We start from the raw sequence: 20,920 nt of genomic DNA on the forward strand, positions 1-20,920 counted from the left end.
CCAAGTTCGAGTAACTTCACCGAAGTACATCTGTGCTACTGAAAAGAACGAGCTACATCTGGTGAAGATATGTAGACGAGAAGATTGCTGTGACGGAATTATCCTCTCTAATGATTGCTGCTGAAGCGAAGCATTTGGTTTGGTGTTGTTGTCCGAAGAAATTGACTGCAGTGAACGGAAGTCGAAGACAAATTGAAGACATAGTATTCTTTTCATCTTTCTTCTTTTGTTCAATTGAGTCATAGGACCTCTGTACTATTAAGAGGGGTATAGGTTCTCGAAGCTTAGATCCGTTGTGATGCTTAGGCCAAAAACTATGAAAGTTGCGAGAGAACTCTCTTTGTGTTCTGAGCAAATACTTGTCGGAAAGAGACTGTGATCTTCTTCGCCGCGAGAGATTTGTCTCAGACCGAGGAGTTAGCATTACTTGCTCCACAAGCAATGTTACCATTGTGCTCAAAATCCTACCGTTGGATTCATGTCGTTCGGCCATTGGATTCTCTCGATGTCCAATTTGGTCATTTCCCATCAGGGAAGGCTGCAGCTATAAATAGCCACCCCGCACCAGCTTTGTCTGGTGGCTGCTCCGCTTAAGATTTTTGAGAAGATTAATTTGAGCACCCCCTCTCCGAGTGATTTGAGTTTAAGATCCACCGAGAGAAAAATCAAGAGCCCAAACTTAGAAAGTGGTTGAGCATCACAGTAGTTCTGAGTTAGAGTTCTTGTACCTATTACTCTTGAGAGTTGTGCACTCTCTAGACGGATAGGTTTCGGCTCGAGTGATTGAAGAGTTGTTGTATTCACCGAGCTAGATCTTCAGCAAGCAAGAGTGACTGTGGTTTGCGAAGGTCGACCGAAGGTTTGGAGATTGCCGACATGTATGTACCACGAGTGAAATCAACTAGAGTCTGATCAGCTCCGAGTTGAAGAAGAATAGGGTGAAGAGAGTTTATCTTCCGTGTTAAGTCACATCCCCTCCAACCAGACGTAGCCCTTTGGCAGAAGGGTGAACTGATCTACCAAATTCATCTCTTGCCATCAAGCACCACTAGTTTATTCTACTTTACTGCATTTCATTCAGCAGTTTACCTTCGTGCTCTGTGTTGATAGTTTATCCGATCTTTATCACCTGTTGTATCATTCTTTTGCTTCGATCATCTCTGTTGCTCCCCTTTGGTCGATATACTCTCGGTCCTAACAATTGGTAACAAAGCGAGTACTCGTTGTCTCTACTTATTAAAGGCCTAACGTCCTTGGAGTTTTGAGTATGTCATATGCAGGTAAATCCTCGCGCTCTGAAAGATTTCCTATCTTCGATGGAAATGACTATATATACTGGAATGAAAGAATGAGGATCAGAATTCAAGCTATCAACTTTGATCCATGGCAGATTGAGCAAAATGGATACACCATTCAGCAACCGGATGATCCCAATTCCGATGACAAAGTCAATCTGCCGTCGAATGCTCAAGCAAAAGATATCATCTGTAGTAGTCTCTCGAAAGACATTTTCTTTCGGTTCCAAATGCTCGACACTTCAAAGCAACTTTGGGATGCTATAAAAAATTCTCATGAAGAATTCATTGCCAGAACACAGACTCACACTCAAATGCTTCGTGCCATGTTTGCTGGCTTTAGAAGCCTTCGAAAAGAAAGTGCTATGGAACTCACTGGTCGGTTTACAAAAATTGTTGAAAGACTTCATCAATGAGGAGTAACTGATATCACCGATAAAGATGTGGTCAACAGGCTGCTCAGTGCTCTTGACGCTACTTTCAATCCCATCATAGCAGAAATCAAGCAAAGACCAGATTATGAAGAACTTCACTATCTAGAGGTCATGACGCTGTTATCACTTCACGAAGAAAAGATGGAACTGGAAAATGCAGATCAAGAATCTTCTTTGGAAGGTGAAGGAGAAATTCTCTCAAACTATGGTAGTTCACACAAAGAAGAAGATATTAAGAATCAACACACCATCACCAGAGAACTAGAGATACTAACAGAAAGGCTAAGTGATCTCGGAAGACAAAATTTATGCCTCATGAATGATGACAAGTTTGACTTGCCTCAATCATCAAGAAGGTTACCTCTGAAAGAAGTGAAGTGCTTCAAGTGCAAACAATCCGGTCATCTCATAGCAGACTGTCCCTGCTGGGAAGGAAAACCTAGCAACAGATGGAAATATCTTCACTGCATTGGATTCACACAAATGGATCATCATACTAAGCTCTCGAAAAAAATGAATATTCCTCATCTTATTCGACGAGACTAGTCACTGACGTGAAAGCCAGAGCAACCATCAAGTCAAATATGAAGAGAATATCACAGCTGAATAGAGCATGTGCTGATATGACCCTGGATTCTAAAGAGGAGGCGAAAGACTCTGAATCAGATGATGAAGAATTTCATAGAAGTATTGGAAGGAGCAACGCCTTCATTGCCTATGAATCATCAGAAAATTCACTCGAATCGGACTCCGATGATGATGCCTCAAGTGATGATGAACCAATCGCATTCTGTCTCATGGAAAAATCATCTAAGGATCAGGTATCAGCAAAACACCAAAAATCCATGAATGGATATTCTCCTGAATACATTGCATATGCTAAACTGGTCAATATTGCAAAATCTCAACATGATGAACTTGAAATGCTTGAGAGGAATCTTAGGAAAGCCGAAGGATTACTAATTGAAGAGATGGAGAAGAATCAAAAGTTTGATGGAAGAGCATGACGCTTTCTCTTCAACTATTGATGATCTTTCTAACAAATATGATTCTCTTTCAGTTGTCTTCGAGAGTTTATCTGATGAACTCCTTAACAGGTATCAATAACTTGAGTCTCTGAAAGAATCTCATAACACGCTTGCGAAAGAGAAAGCTTTTCTCTTCGCCGAGTAATCTGTTCGGCTTCCTGATGATTTTATGCCTCCTTGCTTAAAATGCCTAGAACGTAGTAATGTTGATTCTCATGCTGAAACTTCTAATGTTTTCATCGAGAATATTGCAACTACTACGAATGATGTCACTAACCCCTCTTCCAAGGAATTTGCTGTTGTTACTGAGGAAAATTGTAGGCTAAAGGACTTGCTTGAGACAGCATTGCTAAGGATCCTAAAAGGGCATCAAACTCTATGTGATGTGCTCAAGAAGTCAATACTACAAAAAAATCCTCGAAAGGAAGGATTGGGTTTCGAAAGAAAACTCAACGTTGATGGAACCTATACTGGACTCCCGAACAGTATCCTCGAACGAGTTGGGTTCTTGCTAAAAGAAAAATGCTCGAACCTACTATTCTGTTAGGATATGATACTTTCATTACTGTTGTTCCTGATGAGTCTGATGACTCGAACTACAAATTCTTCAAACAACAAAATGGTAAGGTTTTCGCTCGATATACTGGGACTAACTGCAGGTCTGGTTCACCCAAGAAGCAAATCTGGGTGAAGAAGTGCATTACTGAAAATATATCTATCACTTCTAACTTGAACATGCAGAGTAATTCTCTTCGAGATAATGATTATCATTCGCGGGATGGCTTAGGGAGTTTCTCAAATGGGTATCGATCAAACCTTCAACATAAGGAGTATATGCGTACCTCCTCAAATCATTATGCTCATGTCTCTGGAAATAACTTCAATGCATATTCATATAATTACTCTCAAAGTGCACAGATGTCTTGCAGATCTCGCCAAAAGAATACTCCTGCTCAGACGAAGCAAAATGAGATCCTCGTTGCCCACGCAAGTGTGGGTTGCGAAAAAGAACTAATCCTCTCTTGGAGATATTATCTCAGGAATTCCATTCGTTTATTCTTTATCCTAAGATCTATATTATTGGTGCTAGTTCCTTGTGTTTTTCATTTGTTTTCTTTGCTTTTTGTTGTGTTTGTGTTCTTTCCGTATATCTCATTTGCTCACTTCAGATATCTTTGTGTTCATCCTATTGTATTCTCATCGCTGTCTTCATCATCTCTGTCATATTTTACGGTTCATCTGTGTTAACTTATTGCAGTTTCCTTTCGATGCTCACTTCATTTTTTATCTCATGTTACTTCATGTGATTGCCTATAGCATTACTATCATTGTGATTAAACCTGTGTTACTGCAAGCCTGTACCATAGTTGCTTCCTACGTTGATAGATATGCTCCCCAACATCATGCTTGATTGAGCTGTTTTCCATCATACTTTATTTTCGCTGTTGTGTTTGGGATCTGTTCAAAACATTCAAAAGAATTTTTGAATCTCCCATTCACCCCCCCTCCCTTTGGTTGATATACTCTCGGTCCTAACATCTATAGGCATAATTCATTGTCTGTCTAATTAATTAATTCCATTAACGACTCGGTTTCCAAATTGATTCGGTGCGGAAAAAATTGCTATTTAAGTGGACATGTGTAATTAATCGTCTTGATAATTAATTGCATTAATGGTTTGATTTTCAAAGTGATTCAGCGCTTGATTTCCAAATTATTTTCGCATTAATGGCTACTACGAATGACGACTACTTAAATATTTCCTTTAATAATAGAGATATTACACATTTGACGGACCTCTTAAGTGGATTCATTTCTGCAAGGCTATCGAGTATTGTAGGACACATTTTTCTGAATGATTTTCTTGACGTTTGAATGGACACTCTTGATTTATTGAGAATGTAGCCTCTCTGACTCGCTATATGACCGACAAGAAATATAATATGACCGCCTCCACGAACGCCTGTATCCGGCGGTCCGATGACCCGCCTGCCACCACAAAGGTGGGAGTGTGCAAGGAAGAAAAACCAACATGGAGGGGTGGTGGTGGGAGGTGAAGGCGAAAATAAACCATGAAAGAGAAAATAAAATGTGTGTACGGCCTACCAACCCCCCCCCCCCTTAAAAGTAGGGATATATGTGATTTGGTAAGGTAAGAAAATATATGTTATTTTGTAAGATAAGAAAAATATATGTTATTTTTGTTGTATTAGAAAAGTTGTGATTGCCATTTAATAGTAGAGATATTGAAACAATAAATGGCAGCACATTAAGGAGTGTTTTTTTTTATAAGGTAATCGAGAAAAATCTTATGTCTGTCTTTTAGGAAAGTGATCTCACATATATGATGTGATTTCTAAATTCTTAATTACATAATTGAATTGAATCAGCACATGCCAAAGAAAAAAGGAAACAAGACCTTCCCCTTTAATGAGATTTGATTTTTTTTAATAGGAGGGGGGTGGTGTGAGGTGAGGCAGAAAAAAAATCAAACGAAAAGTGAGGAGAAGCTATCAACTCCCTCTTTAGAAGTAGAGATTTTAGTGCTATATTATTTATCTTCTATACGGTGACTCTCAAATGCATTCTTCACAATCTTGCAAAAGAAGGTTGAATCCTAGCGAGGAGAGTTAGTACATCACTTATCCTAAATTAATGCATAATTTTTCCATGTCTAATCCTAAATTAATGCATCACTTATCCTAATTAATGCATTACTTCCTCAAGCTCAGCGTACAATGGCCTATAAATAGCAACCCATATGCAGTATATGTGATTCAAAACAGAAACATAATACAATATAGAGCAACTGTGCGCACATCTTAGTGATTAGCATGGAGGCCAAGCTTGTAGTCATCCTTGTGGCCTGCTTGTTGATTTCCTTTAGCAATGGAGGTACGCATGTAGTATACAGTATCGTTTTCGCACACAAATACCTGAACACATCGCTACTTTGCATTTGCGATGTCATTTTGCGAGGGTTTGTGGTTGTTGCATGTTATATATGTTTGTTGGGTTGATCGTGGTGTCATGGAGTTTCTTTCTTAGCGAGTAGTCCGCATGTGGTCTATATGTATCGGTTTTCGCCCGGTTTTCCGTTAATTAACTGAGTAATTCTCTTCTTCTTAATTAATCGATGAGGCAAATCTTTTACCTCCGTTTTGAAAAAAAAATCTAAATATTCTCCATTTCATAAGTACTTCCTCCGTTCCTAAATATTTTTTCTTTTTAGAGATTTTAAATGGACTACCATATACAGATGTATATAAACATATTTTAGTGTAGATTCATTCATTTTGTTTTGTATGTAGTCACTTGTTGAAATCTTTAGAAAGACAAATATTTAGAAACGAAGAAAGATCACGTACACCAGGAACTAATGACCAGACAATGCAGGAGATGCACAGTGCACGGTGAAAGACCTCGTCGTCGCCCAGACCACGGCGCCGACGCAGCCCGGAGAGACGTACCCGAAGCATGTGGTGACGGTGAAGAACACTTGCGTTTGCATGCAGCTCAGCGTGAAGATGGACTGCGCGGGGTTCGACTCCTCAGTCGACGTCGTCCCTGCTGACACGATCACGCCGGACGGCGACAATGCGCTCTGCACCCTCAATGGCGGTCGTCCGGTGTATGGAAACGGCACGGTCACGTTCAGCTACGCGTGGAGCACAGACATCAGCTTCCGGCCCGTCTCGTCGTACATGGAATGTTCCGTAGCACCATAATGTTTAAGGACTCATTTTACAAAAAAATGTTTAAGGACTCTAAAAACCATGGAAAAGTATACAGCTGGTAGTGGAAAGAACGAAGCGCAGGAAATAAATGGAGTATACTTGCCGACTCTTATTTATTTATTTTGTGGGGAAATTTTTCGGTTTATTCATCAACGGTTAAGCTAGTATAAAAAACACCAAAAGTAAAAAAAATACATCCAGATTCATAGACCACCTAGCGACGAGGACAAGCACTGAAGCGAGCTGAAGGCGCGCCACCGTCATCGTCTCTTCCTCATTAGAGCCGGACAAACCTTTTTTGTAGTAGACAACCGGGAAGTCGTCTTGTTAAGACCTTATAGGACCATCGCACCAGAAAATTAACCATCACCGATGAAGAAAAGTGTAGATTGAAAAAATCCAATCTATAGAAACGCAAACATGGACGAACGAAGACTGGATCCACACAGATCCATTGAAGACAAACGTCAACCGAATCCAACGAGATCCACCAGTAACAAATCTCTGCCTCCGCCACTCCTCCCCACGCGAAAGGGCCATGTTGTTGCTGGTGCGCGCATCTCATCCCTGATCCTCGTCGGCAGCACGCACCTCCCCCGAGTTGCGACGAGCATTTTCCTGTGGCGAACAAGAGCATCGACCAAAGTTTTTTGCAACGGGATGCGTCAGAGGGTGTTGGAACTTTCCAGTCCCATTGTTGCCCCCGGTGAGTACCGGTGTTGCGTCAGGCGCTAGGCTCGACAACGGGGATGTGCTGGGTTTGCCCCCTTTTTTCATCAAGCGACACATTAGTTGGCTGGCACGGACATTTCTTTTTGCTATGTCCGGCGACATTATTTGCTACAACCATTTCTTTTTTTGCTGGCACCAGCAGAATTTTTTATAGGAACCGGCGACTTTTTTTGCTAGGATCCAGAATTGGGGTGTTTCTTGTTGGAACCAGCCCCAGGTTTTTACCGCCATCTTCAGTTTTTGTTGGAACCAACGCCCATTTTTGCTACTACTGTCTTGCTGGCTTTTGGTGGAACAAAAAGATGCCATAGCATCCAAGTGCACCGACACCCTGTTATCTTGTCCGTCGATGCACACCAAGATTCGTGGGTTGTTCTCACGAGCCACACAGACCATTTGCAGGGCCAACATGCTTATACAGGCCATTGACCGAGAAGTGCATCGATGCACGCAGTGCCATCAACACGTAGCGCATCGACGACGCGCTTCTCAAGATCTAAATTTGATCATAATTCAGTGATAGAATTGTTGCTCCTGTCGCAGGGCTGACATGTCAATCCGGATGTAGACAAGCATGTCGGATTCTCCCCTATGATGAACAGTGCGAGCAGCTAGGCGCCTAGGCCCAATTTTCTACCAAATAGTCCCTCCGTTTCTTTTTAATATGCATATAAGATTTGGTCAAAGTCAAACTTTGTCAATTTTAACTAAGTTTATAAAAAATATATCAAGATTCATAAATATGAAATCAATATTAGTTTATGCATCATGAAATTAATTTTCATGTCATATAGCTTTAGTTTTGTAGATGTTGATATTTTTTCCAACAAAGTTGGTCAAAATTTATAAAGTTTAACTTTGACCAAATCTTATATGCAGACTAAAAAAAATAGAGGGAGTACTTGCAGTCTCCCGTCCTAGACCTGCTAATGCAACTAGTGGTACGGGGCCGGGTCCAGATCTCGAGCAGTTGTTCTCTCGATGGACGGGGTTGATAACCGGGTGCGTAAACACCAGGGTATTCGAAATCCATTCTTGTTGGAACCAACACTAACTTTTGCTACCACTGACTTAGGTTTTGTTAGAACCAGCCCACATTTTTGCTACCCCTAGCTTTGGCTATAACTGACGCTGGCGTCGCCATTGATGCTGAACCCGAGGGTGGGCAGAACCGGCGAGGAAGGGTGTCGCGGTCAGCGTTGTGGAGCTACCATGGATGCAACAGGGTGGTGGCGAAAAAGTTGCTACGGCCAACGGCCTTTTTGTTTTGTGATTGACGACAGCGAGTGTCGGGGGCGAGGCAAACATGCAAGGGTGGCCCGCTCGGGCGCCTGGCATGAGGGAGTGAGCGTAGACACGAGGGAGGGGACGGTCGCCATGGTATTTTCTCGTGTTCTTTTCAGATGTGAACGAGGGTGAAAGACGATTGGAAACCAAGCCATCGGCAACCGGCATCTATTATTGGCCAATTTTTTAATATTGAAAGCAATGAATGCCAGGACCAAACATTTGTCGTTTAATAATTGCTCATTATTCAAACATTGGATATTTTTAAATGCTAACTTATCTTATACCATGAATCAAATTAATTCTCCCCAATCAATAAAAGACTGCCTCATTTTCACCGTACAGTGGGCTATAAAAGGCAACCGTGATGCAGAACAGAAACACAACACAATAGTATACATCAACTGTGACAGCATCTCAGTAATACAATTTGTCAAAAACTGTGACAACATCTCGGTGATCAGCATGGAGGCCAAGCTCGTAGTGATCCTTGCGGCCTGCATCTTGCTTTCCTTCAGCAACAAAGGTACGCACTGACTTATACAAACTGTTTTTGCACACAAAAGGAAAGTAAAACAAACACCAGGAACTAACAATTGGGCAATGCAGGCGATGCCCAGCCGTGCACACCGTCGGATCTCCTCGTCAACCAAACCACCATGCCGGGGGAGGTCGGAGGGCGCCCGCACTACCTGGTGACGGTGGAGAACAGGTGCGTCTGCACGCAGCTCGGCGTGAAGCTGGCGTGCGCGGGGCTCAACTCCACCGTCACCGTCGAGCCCGCCGGCGTGGGGCGCCCGGGCGCGCTCTGCACCCTCAACGGCGGCCAGCCGATGCATGCAAACGAGACGGTCTTGTTTGCGTACGCGTCGAGCGCGAAGATCAGCTTCAGGCCCGTCTCGTCCTACGTCGACTGCTCCGTAGCCCCCTCGCCGGCTCCGCAGGCTGCACCATGATGTCCAGATACTTCCTCCAGTTCTTTTTAAGTCTACATATAATTTTTATTCAAAGTCAAAGTATCTTTATTTTAACATAACTTACAGAAAAAAAATATCAACATTTACAATATCAAATTAATATTGTTAGATTCATGCGAGAGTATTAAATGTTATGTGCCTGGGCACCTAGGTGCCCCAAATATATATATAGTATTGTAGTTGTTGATATTTTTGAAAATAAATTTGATCAAACTTTGCAAAGTTTGACTTAATCCAAATCTAATAAGCGGAATAAAAATGACCGGAGGGAGTACTCCGGCAGACATGCAACGACAGATGTTTTATTAAACGGAGGCAAGGACTCTATGTAATTTTTTTTAATGAAAACATGCGCACAGCTTCCTCTCAAACGGCGTCACAGGGTGGTGTCCCAAACACTAGTCTTGTTTCATTTGTTCGCCCTCGCCGTTGCATACCGTGCATCAAAACTCAAGCGATGACCATGGTTATGGCCAGGTGGTTGAAATTGTCCAGCAGGCGATGAAAACATTTTATTTCATTTTTTGAGAAAACAAGAGCTTGTATTTGGGATCACAATCACAATAGTGGAAGGGAAAAGCAGGCTCACGATCACGAGCACCACAAGCATCACAAATTTCACGCCTTTGGTTTTTGCCCAATGACCATAATCTCGCAATCTGCTCGGTCATTTTCTAAAGCGGCACCAAAAGGTTCGGGCCTTTGATTATGGTCACTGATCTCGAAGCAGGTTTTTGCCCAGTGACCATAATGTCACAACCTCTCTAGGACACCACAAAGGGGGCACAGTCCATCGATAGGCCCATGTCACTTGATGACCTCAGTCCTCGACGGGAGACAATCAGGCATAAACTGCCACACAAAGATCTTGATCTTAAAATAGGAGACGTTTTGCACAAAGGTGTGGACCACACAAAGAGTCAGTGCACGACATAGAGTCTGGTATGCCGAGCCGATAGAGAACACCCCCGACGAGGACAAAAGCATCGACAAGAGGGGCCGGCCGAAGGGTGACCCAAGCTACGGTTTTCTCGGGCCCAAGGGGTTGTTTAGATTGCGCCAGGGTCCGCCTCGCCAATCGCGGGCGCACCAATTTATTGGCGGCCGATTCCGCCACCCGCGTCTTGCCAACAAATTGGCGTTGGATTGAACTAGTGCGACAGGGCAGGCCAGGGCACACCGATTATTTGGAAGCCATCTAAACACCTACCCTATGCATGATCAACGCCAATATTTTGGATAGGCATCAATGGGCGTCGATCCAAACAGCCCCTAAATGTCCATAGGAACAAGACGTTCCAATTTCCATTGTGGGCGGCCGAGGCATGCAATATCATCGGGGCCGAGCACATAGCAAAACAAGTATAGGAACTCGACAAACAACTGAGATCCACCCTAACCATGTGTCAAATCAGAAGATGGTCCCGTCTCCATCACCTATGAGAACAGATAACCCAAGCTGAGTCTCGTGCTTGATCGACTGGATATACTTCCAGAACTGGGACCCCTCCCTATGTTCACAATTAAGAAGAGGATACTTTGCTTTCATAAGTAGTAGCCACGGACCCCCCCCCCCATCTTCTCAGATAATCCTCCTTACCTATCTCAGCATAAGGGCCACATTCATATGACGAGACGCAAGAATACATAGATCCACATGTCCTCGGGCAAGCATATATCCACCCACTTGACCACATGGTGGTATTTTTTCCGCCTACCCGCCGCCTACGATAAGAATCGTGATAGGTCCTTTTCAAAGAAGTTACGCACACCTTCTGACAAAATTTACAACCCCGTCATATACATGGGAGGCTCGAGAGATTGGAAGTCGATAAGCATTGGTTTACTCCCTTTGGGGTAAATCGCATGCACCACGGCTCCGACCGAGATGTGACCCGTCTTGCAACCGGGTCAAAACTCGAACGAGGATCCTCGAGTCAGATAACAGCGTCCCCAATTACTCAATGAGAAAGGCGGACAATCTACGATTAAGGTTCTTCGCAATCCGTTGTTGATACTCAACTGGATACCCCAAAATCACAACCTCACTCTTATCGAAATTGATCTTAAGGCCGGACATGGCCTCAAAGCAGAGGAGAAGAAACTTGTGGTTGATGATAACTAGTTCTGACCCCTCTACCATGATCATGATGTCATTCACATCCCGGAGGTGAGTAACATCACCTCATTCGAAGAAAAAACACCTCTTGGAACAATATGCCCAACCACACATGAGATATGACCAAGCATCCTAGCCTTGTCCAGGATGGCTGCCAGGGCGTCCACCGCAAGGTTAAAGAGTAGGTAGGAAATAGGATCCCTTGCCACACCCCTCTAGAAGACCTGAAACAGGGGCCACTTCCTCATTAATGTTAATCACAATGTTGCCATTCCTGGCTATTTTGCATGATCCAACAATACCAACGGTCATCGAACCCCCTTCACTCAAGCACTAGGCGGAGGAAGGAACAGTCAAGACGGTCATAGGCCTTTCCAAAATCTAGCCTCATGAAAACACCTTTCTCACGAATCCCATCATGAATCCGACGCCCCTTAGAAAGGTGAACTGACAGGCATGAGAGAGGCGCTCCACCACCGGGGCGAATCACATCACACACACCTTAAAGAAGATCCGTTCTAGAACATTGATCATCGTGGTCGGCCTAAAGTGTCGGATATCTGTCACCCCAACTAGTCTAGGGATCAGGGTAATCACACCATACTTTATACATGACATGTCCAATGTCCTAATGTTGAATTCTTGGAACGTTGGCATAATCACTGGCTGAAGTTGCCCCTAAAACTTTTGGAAAAAGGAGACGGGAGCCCATTCGGACGGAACGTCAAGCTAGTCTTCATCTCCGCGATCACCCGACCAACCTCCTATGGCAGAGATGGGAGGGTAAGTTTCGCATTATCCCCAGCTGAGACCCTAGCGTCGACTAGCCAGAAGTTTGTCGCCAAAAAAAATTGGACCGTGGGCTCCGCTGTGAAGAGCTCTTATAGAAGGAGTATAAATGTGCAACGACCCCCCCTCCCCCCCCCAAGAGGACATCCCTCTTCCATAAACGAAGGGATTGAGAATTTTCGTCGCCGCCCATTCACAATGGCATGGAAAATAGGCGGCGTTGGCATCACCCTTCAAAAGTCAATTCTATACGCTTCTATGTTGCCAAAAAAGCTCATTGTTGACACTGTATATAGAAAAAAAGACGAGCTCGTGAATATCGTGGACGACCGGTGCGATTTCTACGATGACTACCTCTATTTCGAAACCGGTTCGGATTTCCAGATCGTCAGGTTGCAGGCGCGCCATGTGATTTCCGCATGGTGGTGACCATATACTGAAAACCCCATGTTCCCATCAATGCAGGGAATAGCACACGCATAAAATTGCATCCGCACACGGACCCAATGATATGTTTCCGATAATGCTACCCAGCGAACGCTTGCTGGAGGTGCATGGTAAAAACGAATGTTTTTCGCGGCGATTTACGTTGCTGCAGGAGCATGACGATTCCTTCAAGCAAACACGGCGATTTTTCACGGCATAAAACCCTTTCCTCCCAGAAACTGCATTGTGTTTACGAAGAAATCGCCACGCGCGTTATGAAAAAAGAATCATAAGAACGTTCGCAGATGGTATCCTTCTCAGTGAACATTCCACTGGCTGCTGCGGTCCTGTGTTTTTGGTACATACACATCTCCTTTGGCCCGACAAAATTGACCACGACGTTGCTGCGGTAGCCGTCGGGAAGAAGAAGAAAAAAAAGCGGCCGACCACGCCATCCGAAGGTTCCAGACGCACGCACGCACGCCTGACCTGCCACAACGGATTCTGTTCAGAGGCCTGAGTAGGCCAGCTACGAATCGTGTGCGCCGGTGCACGTCACGCCTTCCACATCGGTCGCAAAATGGAAACTCTCTCAGATTCTATAATGTTGAAATAATAATCCTACTTTCCCGGAAAAAAAAGAAATAATAATCATACTGGTACTACTACTGTACTAGGAACAAAAACAATTGCGTAGGAAACCCGGAGTCCGATACGTATTCGCGGCTGGTCCCGCGCGTCGTAGAGATCCCGTGGGCGGGCGGCTTCCCACCTGACCCGAGCCGGGCCTGCCACGTCGGCGGAGTCCAACGCATTTCCGACGCCGCGGGCCAACGGCGCCGCGCCACGTGGAGCGCGTGCGCCATCACCGCGTCCGCCCGTCCGTCCCCCCACCTCGTAATCATCTCCGACTTTCTCCCCCCCTCCCCCATACCCCCTACCCCGAGGCCTCGGCTCGCTCGTAATCCCGACCCGGACGCGGCGGAATCTCGCGCCGGTCAAACCCTATCGCACGCGCGCGCGCGCTCTCACGGGCTCGGATCGGGAGGACTAGGGTTCGCGAGCTGCTGCCCTCCGGCGGTCTCCACGGCGTTGGCGTCGGCGGCGGCGGCGGAGAAGAGAAAGAGGGATGGAGGGGCTCCTGCACAAGCTCAAGGGGCTCGACGCCTACCCCAAGGTCAACGAGGACTTCTACAAGCGCACGCTCTCCGGCGGCGTCGTCACGCTCCTCTCCGCCCTCGTCATGCTGCTCCTCTTCGTCTCCGAGACCAGTAAGCGCCGCCTCCCCTCCTCCTCAGCCCGCAATGGCGTCGCCGCGATGCGCAATTCAAGAGTCCACGGTCCTCGAAAAGATGTTGAATTATAGTCCTAGCTAGATGTCTCTAGGAATTAACAGGTTGTTCAGCTCGGATTGGGGCGAGGCTTGATTTCGATGACGCGGATTTGATGTGCTCCTGTAGTTACCCTTCTGCTTGAGATTGAATGCTGCGCAAGATTTTCGAGATGCTTTTGGGTTTGCCGGTGGTAAAATTCATTGAGAGGTCGACAAAGGTGGTCTCTCTGGCCAAGCAATGTCTTTGCCGTCCGGGGAAGGAAAAGCTTCCACTTTTTGGTCGACATGTCTACCTGTGCTGCGCTGGTCATTGCCACAGATTGCAATGCTCGAGCAGTTGGAAGATTCCTGAAAACCTTTTCCGTTTTAGTCCATTCTGTTTTGCCAGTTTGGTGGGGGACAAGATTCAGTTTTTCATGTCTAAGTGGTCATGAAAGGTCATACCTTTGCTGCTGTGTTCCTGCCTGTGGTTCAGATCATGTCTTCAGAAATACTCCCCCTGTTCCTGAGTCGATGGTGTTTACATACTTTGGTGCATACCAAGGCTTGGTGGCCGTGTGCTGTTTGGTGGGCAATTTAACCCTCTCTCGACGCTCGATGCATGGATCGGCGCGTGACACTGGTGTAATTGAGGTCGCGTGCAGGGGCCGCGCTACTACGAACGGGTAATAAGTGCACGTGAGGGGGTAATTTTGAAGGATACTCGAGTAAATGGTGCCACGAGTTAGGAGGGGTAGTTTTGGAAAATATACCTAGGAACCGCGGGAAAATCTAAGCCACCATATAAATTCGGAACGGAGGGAGTAGGTTGTCATTTGGGTTAGCACGCCTGCACCATCAATATGTTCTTTGGAATGTCTGCTGGTAAAAAGGTTTTATTTCTTAGTCAACATATTTTGACCAGAATGGGTTTGCAGTATATAAAGTACTAAAGTTTAAGCGTTGAGGTCAATGCCAATGTTCTGCCAGAAATTTGCAGTTGGAATATGTTGTGGTTTTCTCTGTTGGGCAAGTTTGGTTGTGCGTTTTTGTCCAGTGTCTAGTTATGAAATCTGCTGTGCATTTGGTCTTATTTTTTTTCCTTTTTTTCAATATCGTGACCCTTTATATCCCTAGCCGTTTCCATTAATGCTACATATGCTAGTCTATCTCAAATAAATGAAGTACGACAAATATTCTAATAGCCACTATTTATTTGTCTGCTATTTTTGCAGGGTCGTATTATTATTCAGCAACCGAGACTAAGTTAGTGGTAGACACATCAAGAGGAGAAAGGCTAAGAGTAAATGTTAGTATTTGCCTTGTACCGATTAGACTTGATTCAGTTTTTTTGCTGCCGTAATTCAATTGTTTCTCTAAAAGGCATACTTCCGTATAATATTTTGGCAACATGGTATTCATATCCTTTGTAATACTATAAATCTATTTTGCAGTTTGATATTACTTTCCCGAGTATTCCTTGCACCCTTCTCAGTGTTGATACAAGGGATATTAGTGGCGAGCAGCACCAGGACATTGTACGTACTTCAGTCATCTCCTTTTTTGCCAATTCTTGCTTTATCTGCTGATCCGTCATCTTATTATTTCCATTTCTTGTTTTAGAGGCATGACATTGAAAAGAAAAGATTGGACTCACATGGTAATGTCATTGAATCAAGAAAAGAGGGCATTGGTGGAACAAAGGTTGGTGTCTCAGTTTCACTTAGTATGATGAGCTCATTAAAAATTCTAGGTCTTGAATAGGTGTTCAATTTAGTATGGGTGATAGTGCCTTTGGAGTTGAGGAACATGTTTCCATAGATAGCCGTAGAAACTGTGGTTGAAGTATAAGTATTTGAGTAAAAGAAATCCCTCTTCCTTACTTTCTATCTATGTTAATTACCTTTTTGGGGGAGTGGAACAACCGGAAATAAATACCTATTGTTATTATTTGGTAAGGATTTAGTGTGACTAAAGTGTACATATTTACAAACAGGGGACTGAAATTTGAGAACCATTCTGGCTCCTATATCTTGCACATGTGCATCTTTGTAGTTCTCTGCTGTAACATGGGTTTCTTAAGGAGTTAACAATGAGTAATTGGTACTCAATAATATGTCCACATAGAAATATTTTTTCTATTATACATACCTCGATACAAAATCTATATTAGTTTCCTTGTATAGTCTGTGATATTTGTCATTGTTATAAAGGGTTTTCTGTATATTTCCACCTGTACTTTGTGTATTTATGCTGGCCCTTGGCCTCCGGGGAAAACAAGTTGCATATTTGCTAACATGGTTTCATAGCCTAGGGTTATGCCCTTCTTTTTCCTCTCCACGTTAGGGTCTTATGTTCAGATAAAAAAATTATTATCTGCGATGAAACTGTAGCTCGTCGAAATTATAAGGCTAACCTAGTCTTAACCAATATTTCTTACTTATCTCAGCAAGTAACCTCTAATCATATGGCTATATTCTACTTTGTCATTTGATGCATATGCTTGATTGATCCTTTTCATAGATCGAGAAACCATTGCAAAAACATGGTGGAAGGCTTGGCAAAGGCGAGGAATATTGTGGCACCTGTTATGGTGCGGAGGAGGTGCGCACACTTTTGTGTTTTCCCTGTGTTAATCTCATTTTCTGTTATCTGTTTTACCTTTTTAACTTTGCACTGCTTGTGATTTTTTGGAGCCCAGTCAGATGAACAATGCTGTAATTCATGTGAAGAAGTTAGGGAGGCCTACAAGAAGAAAGGGTGGGCTCTTACAAACCCTGACCTAATCGACCAGGTATATGAATTATTTTGGCATTTTTTTTGCCTGGATATATCCAGAAAAAACTTTGTTTTGAGTTTTTGTTTTTGTTTTTGTTTAGCATTAAAAAGAAATCCATTGTATGGTACTATGTTGAAGATTGTGGATACCTTGCTGTGCTCTCTTGAATGACAGAGATGGCACATCCCTGAAATATTTGCATGCTATGCACTCTGCTGCATCATGTGCAACTTTGCATATGATACCGTCCCTTCTGTATCATAGGCTCGTAGCTAGCCATCAGCCTTCTCTGTTCTTTTTCAGGCGTTAATTTACATACTAGTGGCCAGTTAGACACGTTTTAATGTGTTTGGTAACTCATTTCAGTCTGTATGTAGTCCATATTAAAATATCCAGAAATCTTATAATAGTGAACGGAGGGAGTACTTTTGAAGGGAAATTACACACTGTAGGTTCTTTTTGAATATAAAATTGAGACTTGCTCTACTATTCGACGGCTGATTCTGTTAGACCTAATGTTGACAATACATGATGTTTGGTGCATTTCAGTCTGTATGTAGTCCATATTAAAATATCCAGAAAGCTTATAATAGTGAACGGAGGGAGTACTGTTGAAGGGAAATTACACACCAAGGTTCTTTTTGAGGATAAAATTGAGGCATGCTCTACTATTCGACGGCTGATTCTGTTAGACCTAATGTTGACAATACATGATGCTGCAAGCAATAAGCTTGCAGGTGCAACATGCCCCTAGAGTTGTATAATGTATGCCTTGGATCCTATAATGTCCAACAGAACTTTTTTATGCGCTTTCTCTTTCTGCATGCCTGCTGTTTGCAACTGCTAAGATTTTTTTTCTTCAAGAAAAGAACAGCTAAGATTTAATACAGTCTATGATGGCTATCGCAGTGCGCTAGAGAGGACTTCGTTGAAAGAGTTAAAACCCAACATGGTGAAGGCTGTAGTGTCCATGGCTTTCTAGATGTTAGTAAAGTTGCTGGAAATTTCCATTTTGCGCCAGGCAAAGGATATTATGAATCAAATGTAGATGTGCCTGAGCTGACTGCTGAAGGAGGTTTCAATGTAAGTAGGTTACATAATTTTTTTTCTTTCTTCCTTGGTTTATTGAAATGTTTGCCTTCAGTGTTCTCTAATATGATGTGTGTAATTTTACCAGATTACTCACAAAATAAACAAACTGTCCTTCGGGACAGAATTCCCTGGTGCTGTCAACCCACTTGATGGGTAAGTCTACACCTCCAGCACATTCAGCATGCAATGAACACAATAATATGGAGCATTCATGTTCCCCTAAGTAAATTTAAATATTTCATATTTTTTTTCTTTATTCTGCCCTCAAGTACTAACCAGTTTCATGAACACAGTGCTCAGTGGACACAGCCCGCATCAGATGGGACATACCAATACTTCATAAAAGTGGGTATTGCTGCACTCATGTTTGTTGCAGTTCTATCACTTGCTTCTGCCCTTGGTTTATGCATCTAAGATTTAATGGGTATTCCTTTCCAGGTCGTCCCTACAATTTATAATGATATAAGAGGGCGCAAGATCGATTCAAACCAAGTTAGTAGAGTTCATTGAATGATTACATGCTCAACCTTTCTGTTAACAACCTTTATGATAACTGTTACTTTCATTCACAGTTCTCAGTAACGGAGCACTTTAGAGATGGAAATGTTCAACCGAGACCCCAACCTGGGGTATTTTTCTTCTATGATTTCTCACCTATAAAGGTAAATAATGAAGACGTCAAAGATGCACATATGAATTTTCGCAGAAATATGTGACGGTTCTCACCTATGAGTTTCTAGCTTGGCTTCTCAGCCTGTCCGCTAACTTTGCTGCATGTGTTCTCACTGCACATGCAACTTGTGCAAATGGCACCATCTGTTTATGTTATTTTTAAAACGCGCGCGCGCGCACACACACACACTTGAGGACTAAAAACCTAAATCATATCCCTTTATCTATTTTAGAATGAACAGGGAAATCATGCCCCTCCCAAAATTTTGTTGTGGTCAAGCCTAATGCGCATCTCTATTACTACCCATTATTATGCTGTTATTGCATACCCGCAGAGAGAGTTGCAGGATGAAACTGGACTTAATGAAATAACCATTAGATTCGGTAAGTATATGAAGATAGTATTATTGATCTATTGTTGGAAGGAGCAATGCCTCCATCTCGTGAGCGCTGAGAGTAAAATAACATACCAAGATACGTTTGTGCCTGTGGTGTGTACATATGAGTGGAGTAAATCCACAATTTGCATGGATACTTGGTACAAAACCGTGATTTTGTCAAGTTAACTCTTTGTAGTTTGTATATGTTTTGTTTAGTTTAGCCATTTGTAGCGAGCACAAGATTGGAAGCTACTCTATTGAGCTCTTCATGTCTCTCAGCAACTATGATTGAGTTTTTGACTCCAGCTGTATGGCTAATGTCTTGTGCAGGTGATATTCACAGAGGAAAATAGATCCTTCCTCCACTACCTGACAAACCTGTGTGCTATAGTTGGAGGTATGAACACTGCCTCTAGTTTATGCATGCACAAACTACCTTATTTTATCATATTATATCATGTTAAAGGTTGTCATCTCTTTTAGTACAGAAAGTGTCTTTATATTTGTATTCTGTTGCGTTCTGTATAAAACTGTGTTGAGTTTTTAGTCGAGGTCTCCACGTAGTGTGCCTTATTGATCTGTTTTCTGCCTGATCCTCAGGGATCTTCACTGTCGCGGGCATCATCGACTCGTTCATATACCATGGACAGAAGGCACTTAAGAAGAAAATGGAGATAGGCAAGTACAGATGAAACCTAGGCAATATTTTCCAAGTTGTGTGGCTTGTAAGGAGGTGGATCCGGCATATGCGCGCCAAAAGACGACGAGACCCCAAAGGGTTACAAGGCAATCGAAAGTGATGATGCTGCACATTAGTTGATGAAAACTTGTAAAAAAGGAAGACAGAATAGGCTGGGTCTTGGGGGCAAGTGCTTTCATGTCCATCGATAGAGACTCTAGTTGACTGGCCTGAACTGGCGCAATGCTTACTGTACTTGGAAGTTGGTGCATCACAGAATGTTTCTCGTCAATCGCTTCACTCATTGTGTGTCACATCTTCGTTACTGTGTGGTGCTGATTTTATTTTGTTTTGCATTTTAGCGCTTTGGCAGAGATATATAGTTGACTTGAGCTCTTATGAAATCATATTTGTAATCCATTTTCCTTTGATTGCAAATGCGAGTCTTTTAGGACATGATATATGGTATTAAAGGCTTTGGCCAACAAATTTTATGCAGACAATATTGTCTCACATAGAACTGGTTATATAAATTGAAATTTGTAAGTGGCATATCAAATTGTTTTTGCATTCATTTTTGCTGAACGTAGTTGACGCCGTTCGATCCAGATCGTGACAACACGAGTAGACTCCCGTCCCGATAGTCAACCCGCAAGCCAGTGCCTTTTATTTATTGTGCTATTTTATGATCGTTTGGTATTTTTGCAAACTACCACACATGTGCCAGGTATCACATTTATATAAGTACCTTGTAGGAGTATAATGCTAGTACTCCCTTCGATCCATATTAATTGTCGTCGGAGGGAGTAATATCAATTTGACATTTTGGATCAATTTGACATTTTGGATGTATGATTGTCACTTAGAAATGTATGATTGTTATAGAAAGAATTTCCATTATATTTGATTGCCATTATAATTCAAGGCGGCGTTCCAGGAACGGAAAGGCGGGAAATACCACTTTGTATGTTGCTGACAGCTATAGGAGAGAAGATCCTCATCCAAAAGAATGCGTAACAAAACTGTAGCTTTTGAACACTTCAAATGCAAAAAAAAAAAAAATGTTGATCCATGAAGCTCTGACCCATAAACTGCTATAGAATGTCCTGTGCAGGCCTATGATAGTATTTCCAGAAAAAAGAAAAAGCAATAAACCGTCCAGCAGGAAAATTGGCTGGCTCT

The 20,920-nt window shown here is 43.0% G+C and overlaps 3 protein-coding genes across 3 annotated transcripts; all 3 read left to right on the forward strand.

Moving 5' to 3' along the window:
* The first annotated feature begins 5,551 nt into the window (after positions 1–5,551).
* LOC125536516 (uncharacterized protein At1g05835-like) lies at positions 5,552–6,595 on the forward strand. Its single transcript, XM_048699751.1, has 2 exons — positions 5,552–5,652; positions 6,154–6,595. The coding sequence occupies exons 1-2, from the start codon at positions 5,592–5,594 to the stop codon at positions 6,483–6,485; spliced, it is 393 nt and encodes a 130-aa protein (XP_048555708.1). The 5' UTR covers positions 5,552–5,591; the 3' UTR covers positions 6,486–6,595.
* A 2,206-nt stretch (positions 6,596–8,801) lies between these two features.
* Positions 8,802–9,469, forward strand: LOC125532972. Its single transcript, XM_048696804.1, has 2 exons — positions 8,802–9,039; positions 9,123–9,469. The coding sequence occupies exons 1-2, from the start codon at positions 8,802–8,804 to the stop codon at positions 9,467–9,469; spliced, it is 585 nt and encodes a 194-aa protein (XP_048552761.1).
* A 4,272-nt stretch (positions 9,470–13,741) lies between these two features.
* LOC125522154 (endoplasmic reticulum-Golgi intermediate compartment protein 3-like) lies at positions 13,742–20,030 on the forward strand. Its single transcript, XM_048687236.1, has 13 exons — positions 13,742–14,095; positions 15,372–15,445; positions 15,591–15,674; positions 15,760–15,840; positions 16,660–16,740; positions 16,838–16,930; positions 17,825–17,998; positions 18,093–18,160; positions 18,301–18,352; positions 18,446–18,499; positions 18,580–18,669; positions 19,390–19,456; positions 19,660–20,030. Exons 1-13 carry the CDS (start codon positions 13,954–13,956, stop codon positions 19,749–19,751), a joined length of 1,152 nt encoding a protein of 383 aa, XP_048543193.1. The 5' UTR covers positions 13,742–13,953; the 3' UTR covers positions 19,752–20,030.
* Positions 20,031–20,920: the final 890 nt, after the last annotated feature.

The sequence above is a fragment of the Triticum urartu genome, chromosome 1 (genome assembly GCF_003073215.2).
Source record: "Triticum urartu cultivar G1812 chromosome 1, Tu2.1, whole genome shotgun sequence".
In the NCBI taxonomy this organism is placed as follows: domain Eukaryota; kingdom Viridiplantae; phylum Streptophyta; class Magnoliopsida; order Poales; family Poaceae; genus Triticum; species Triticum urartu.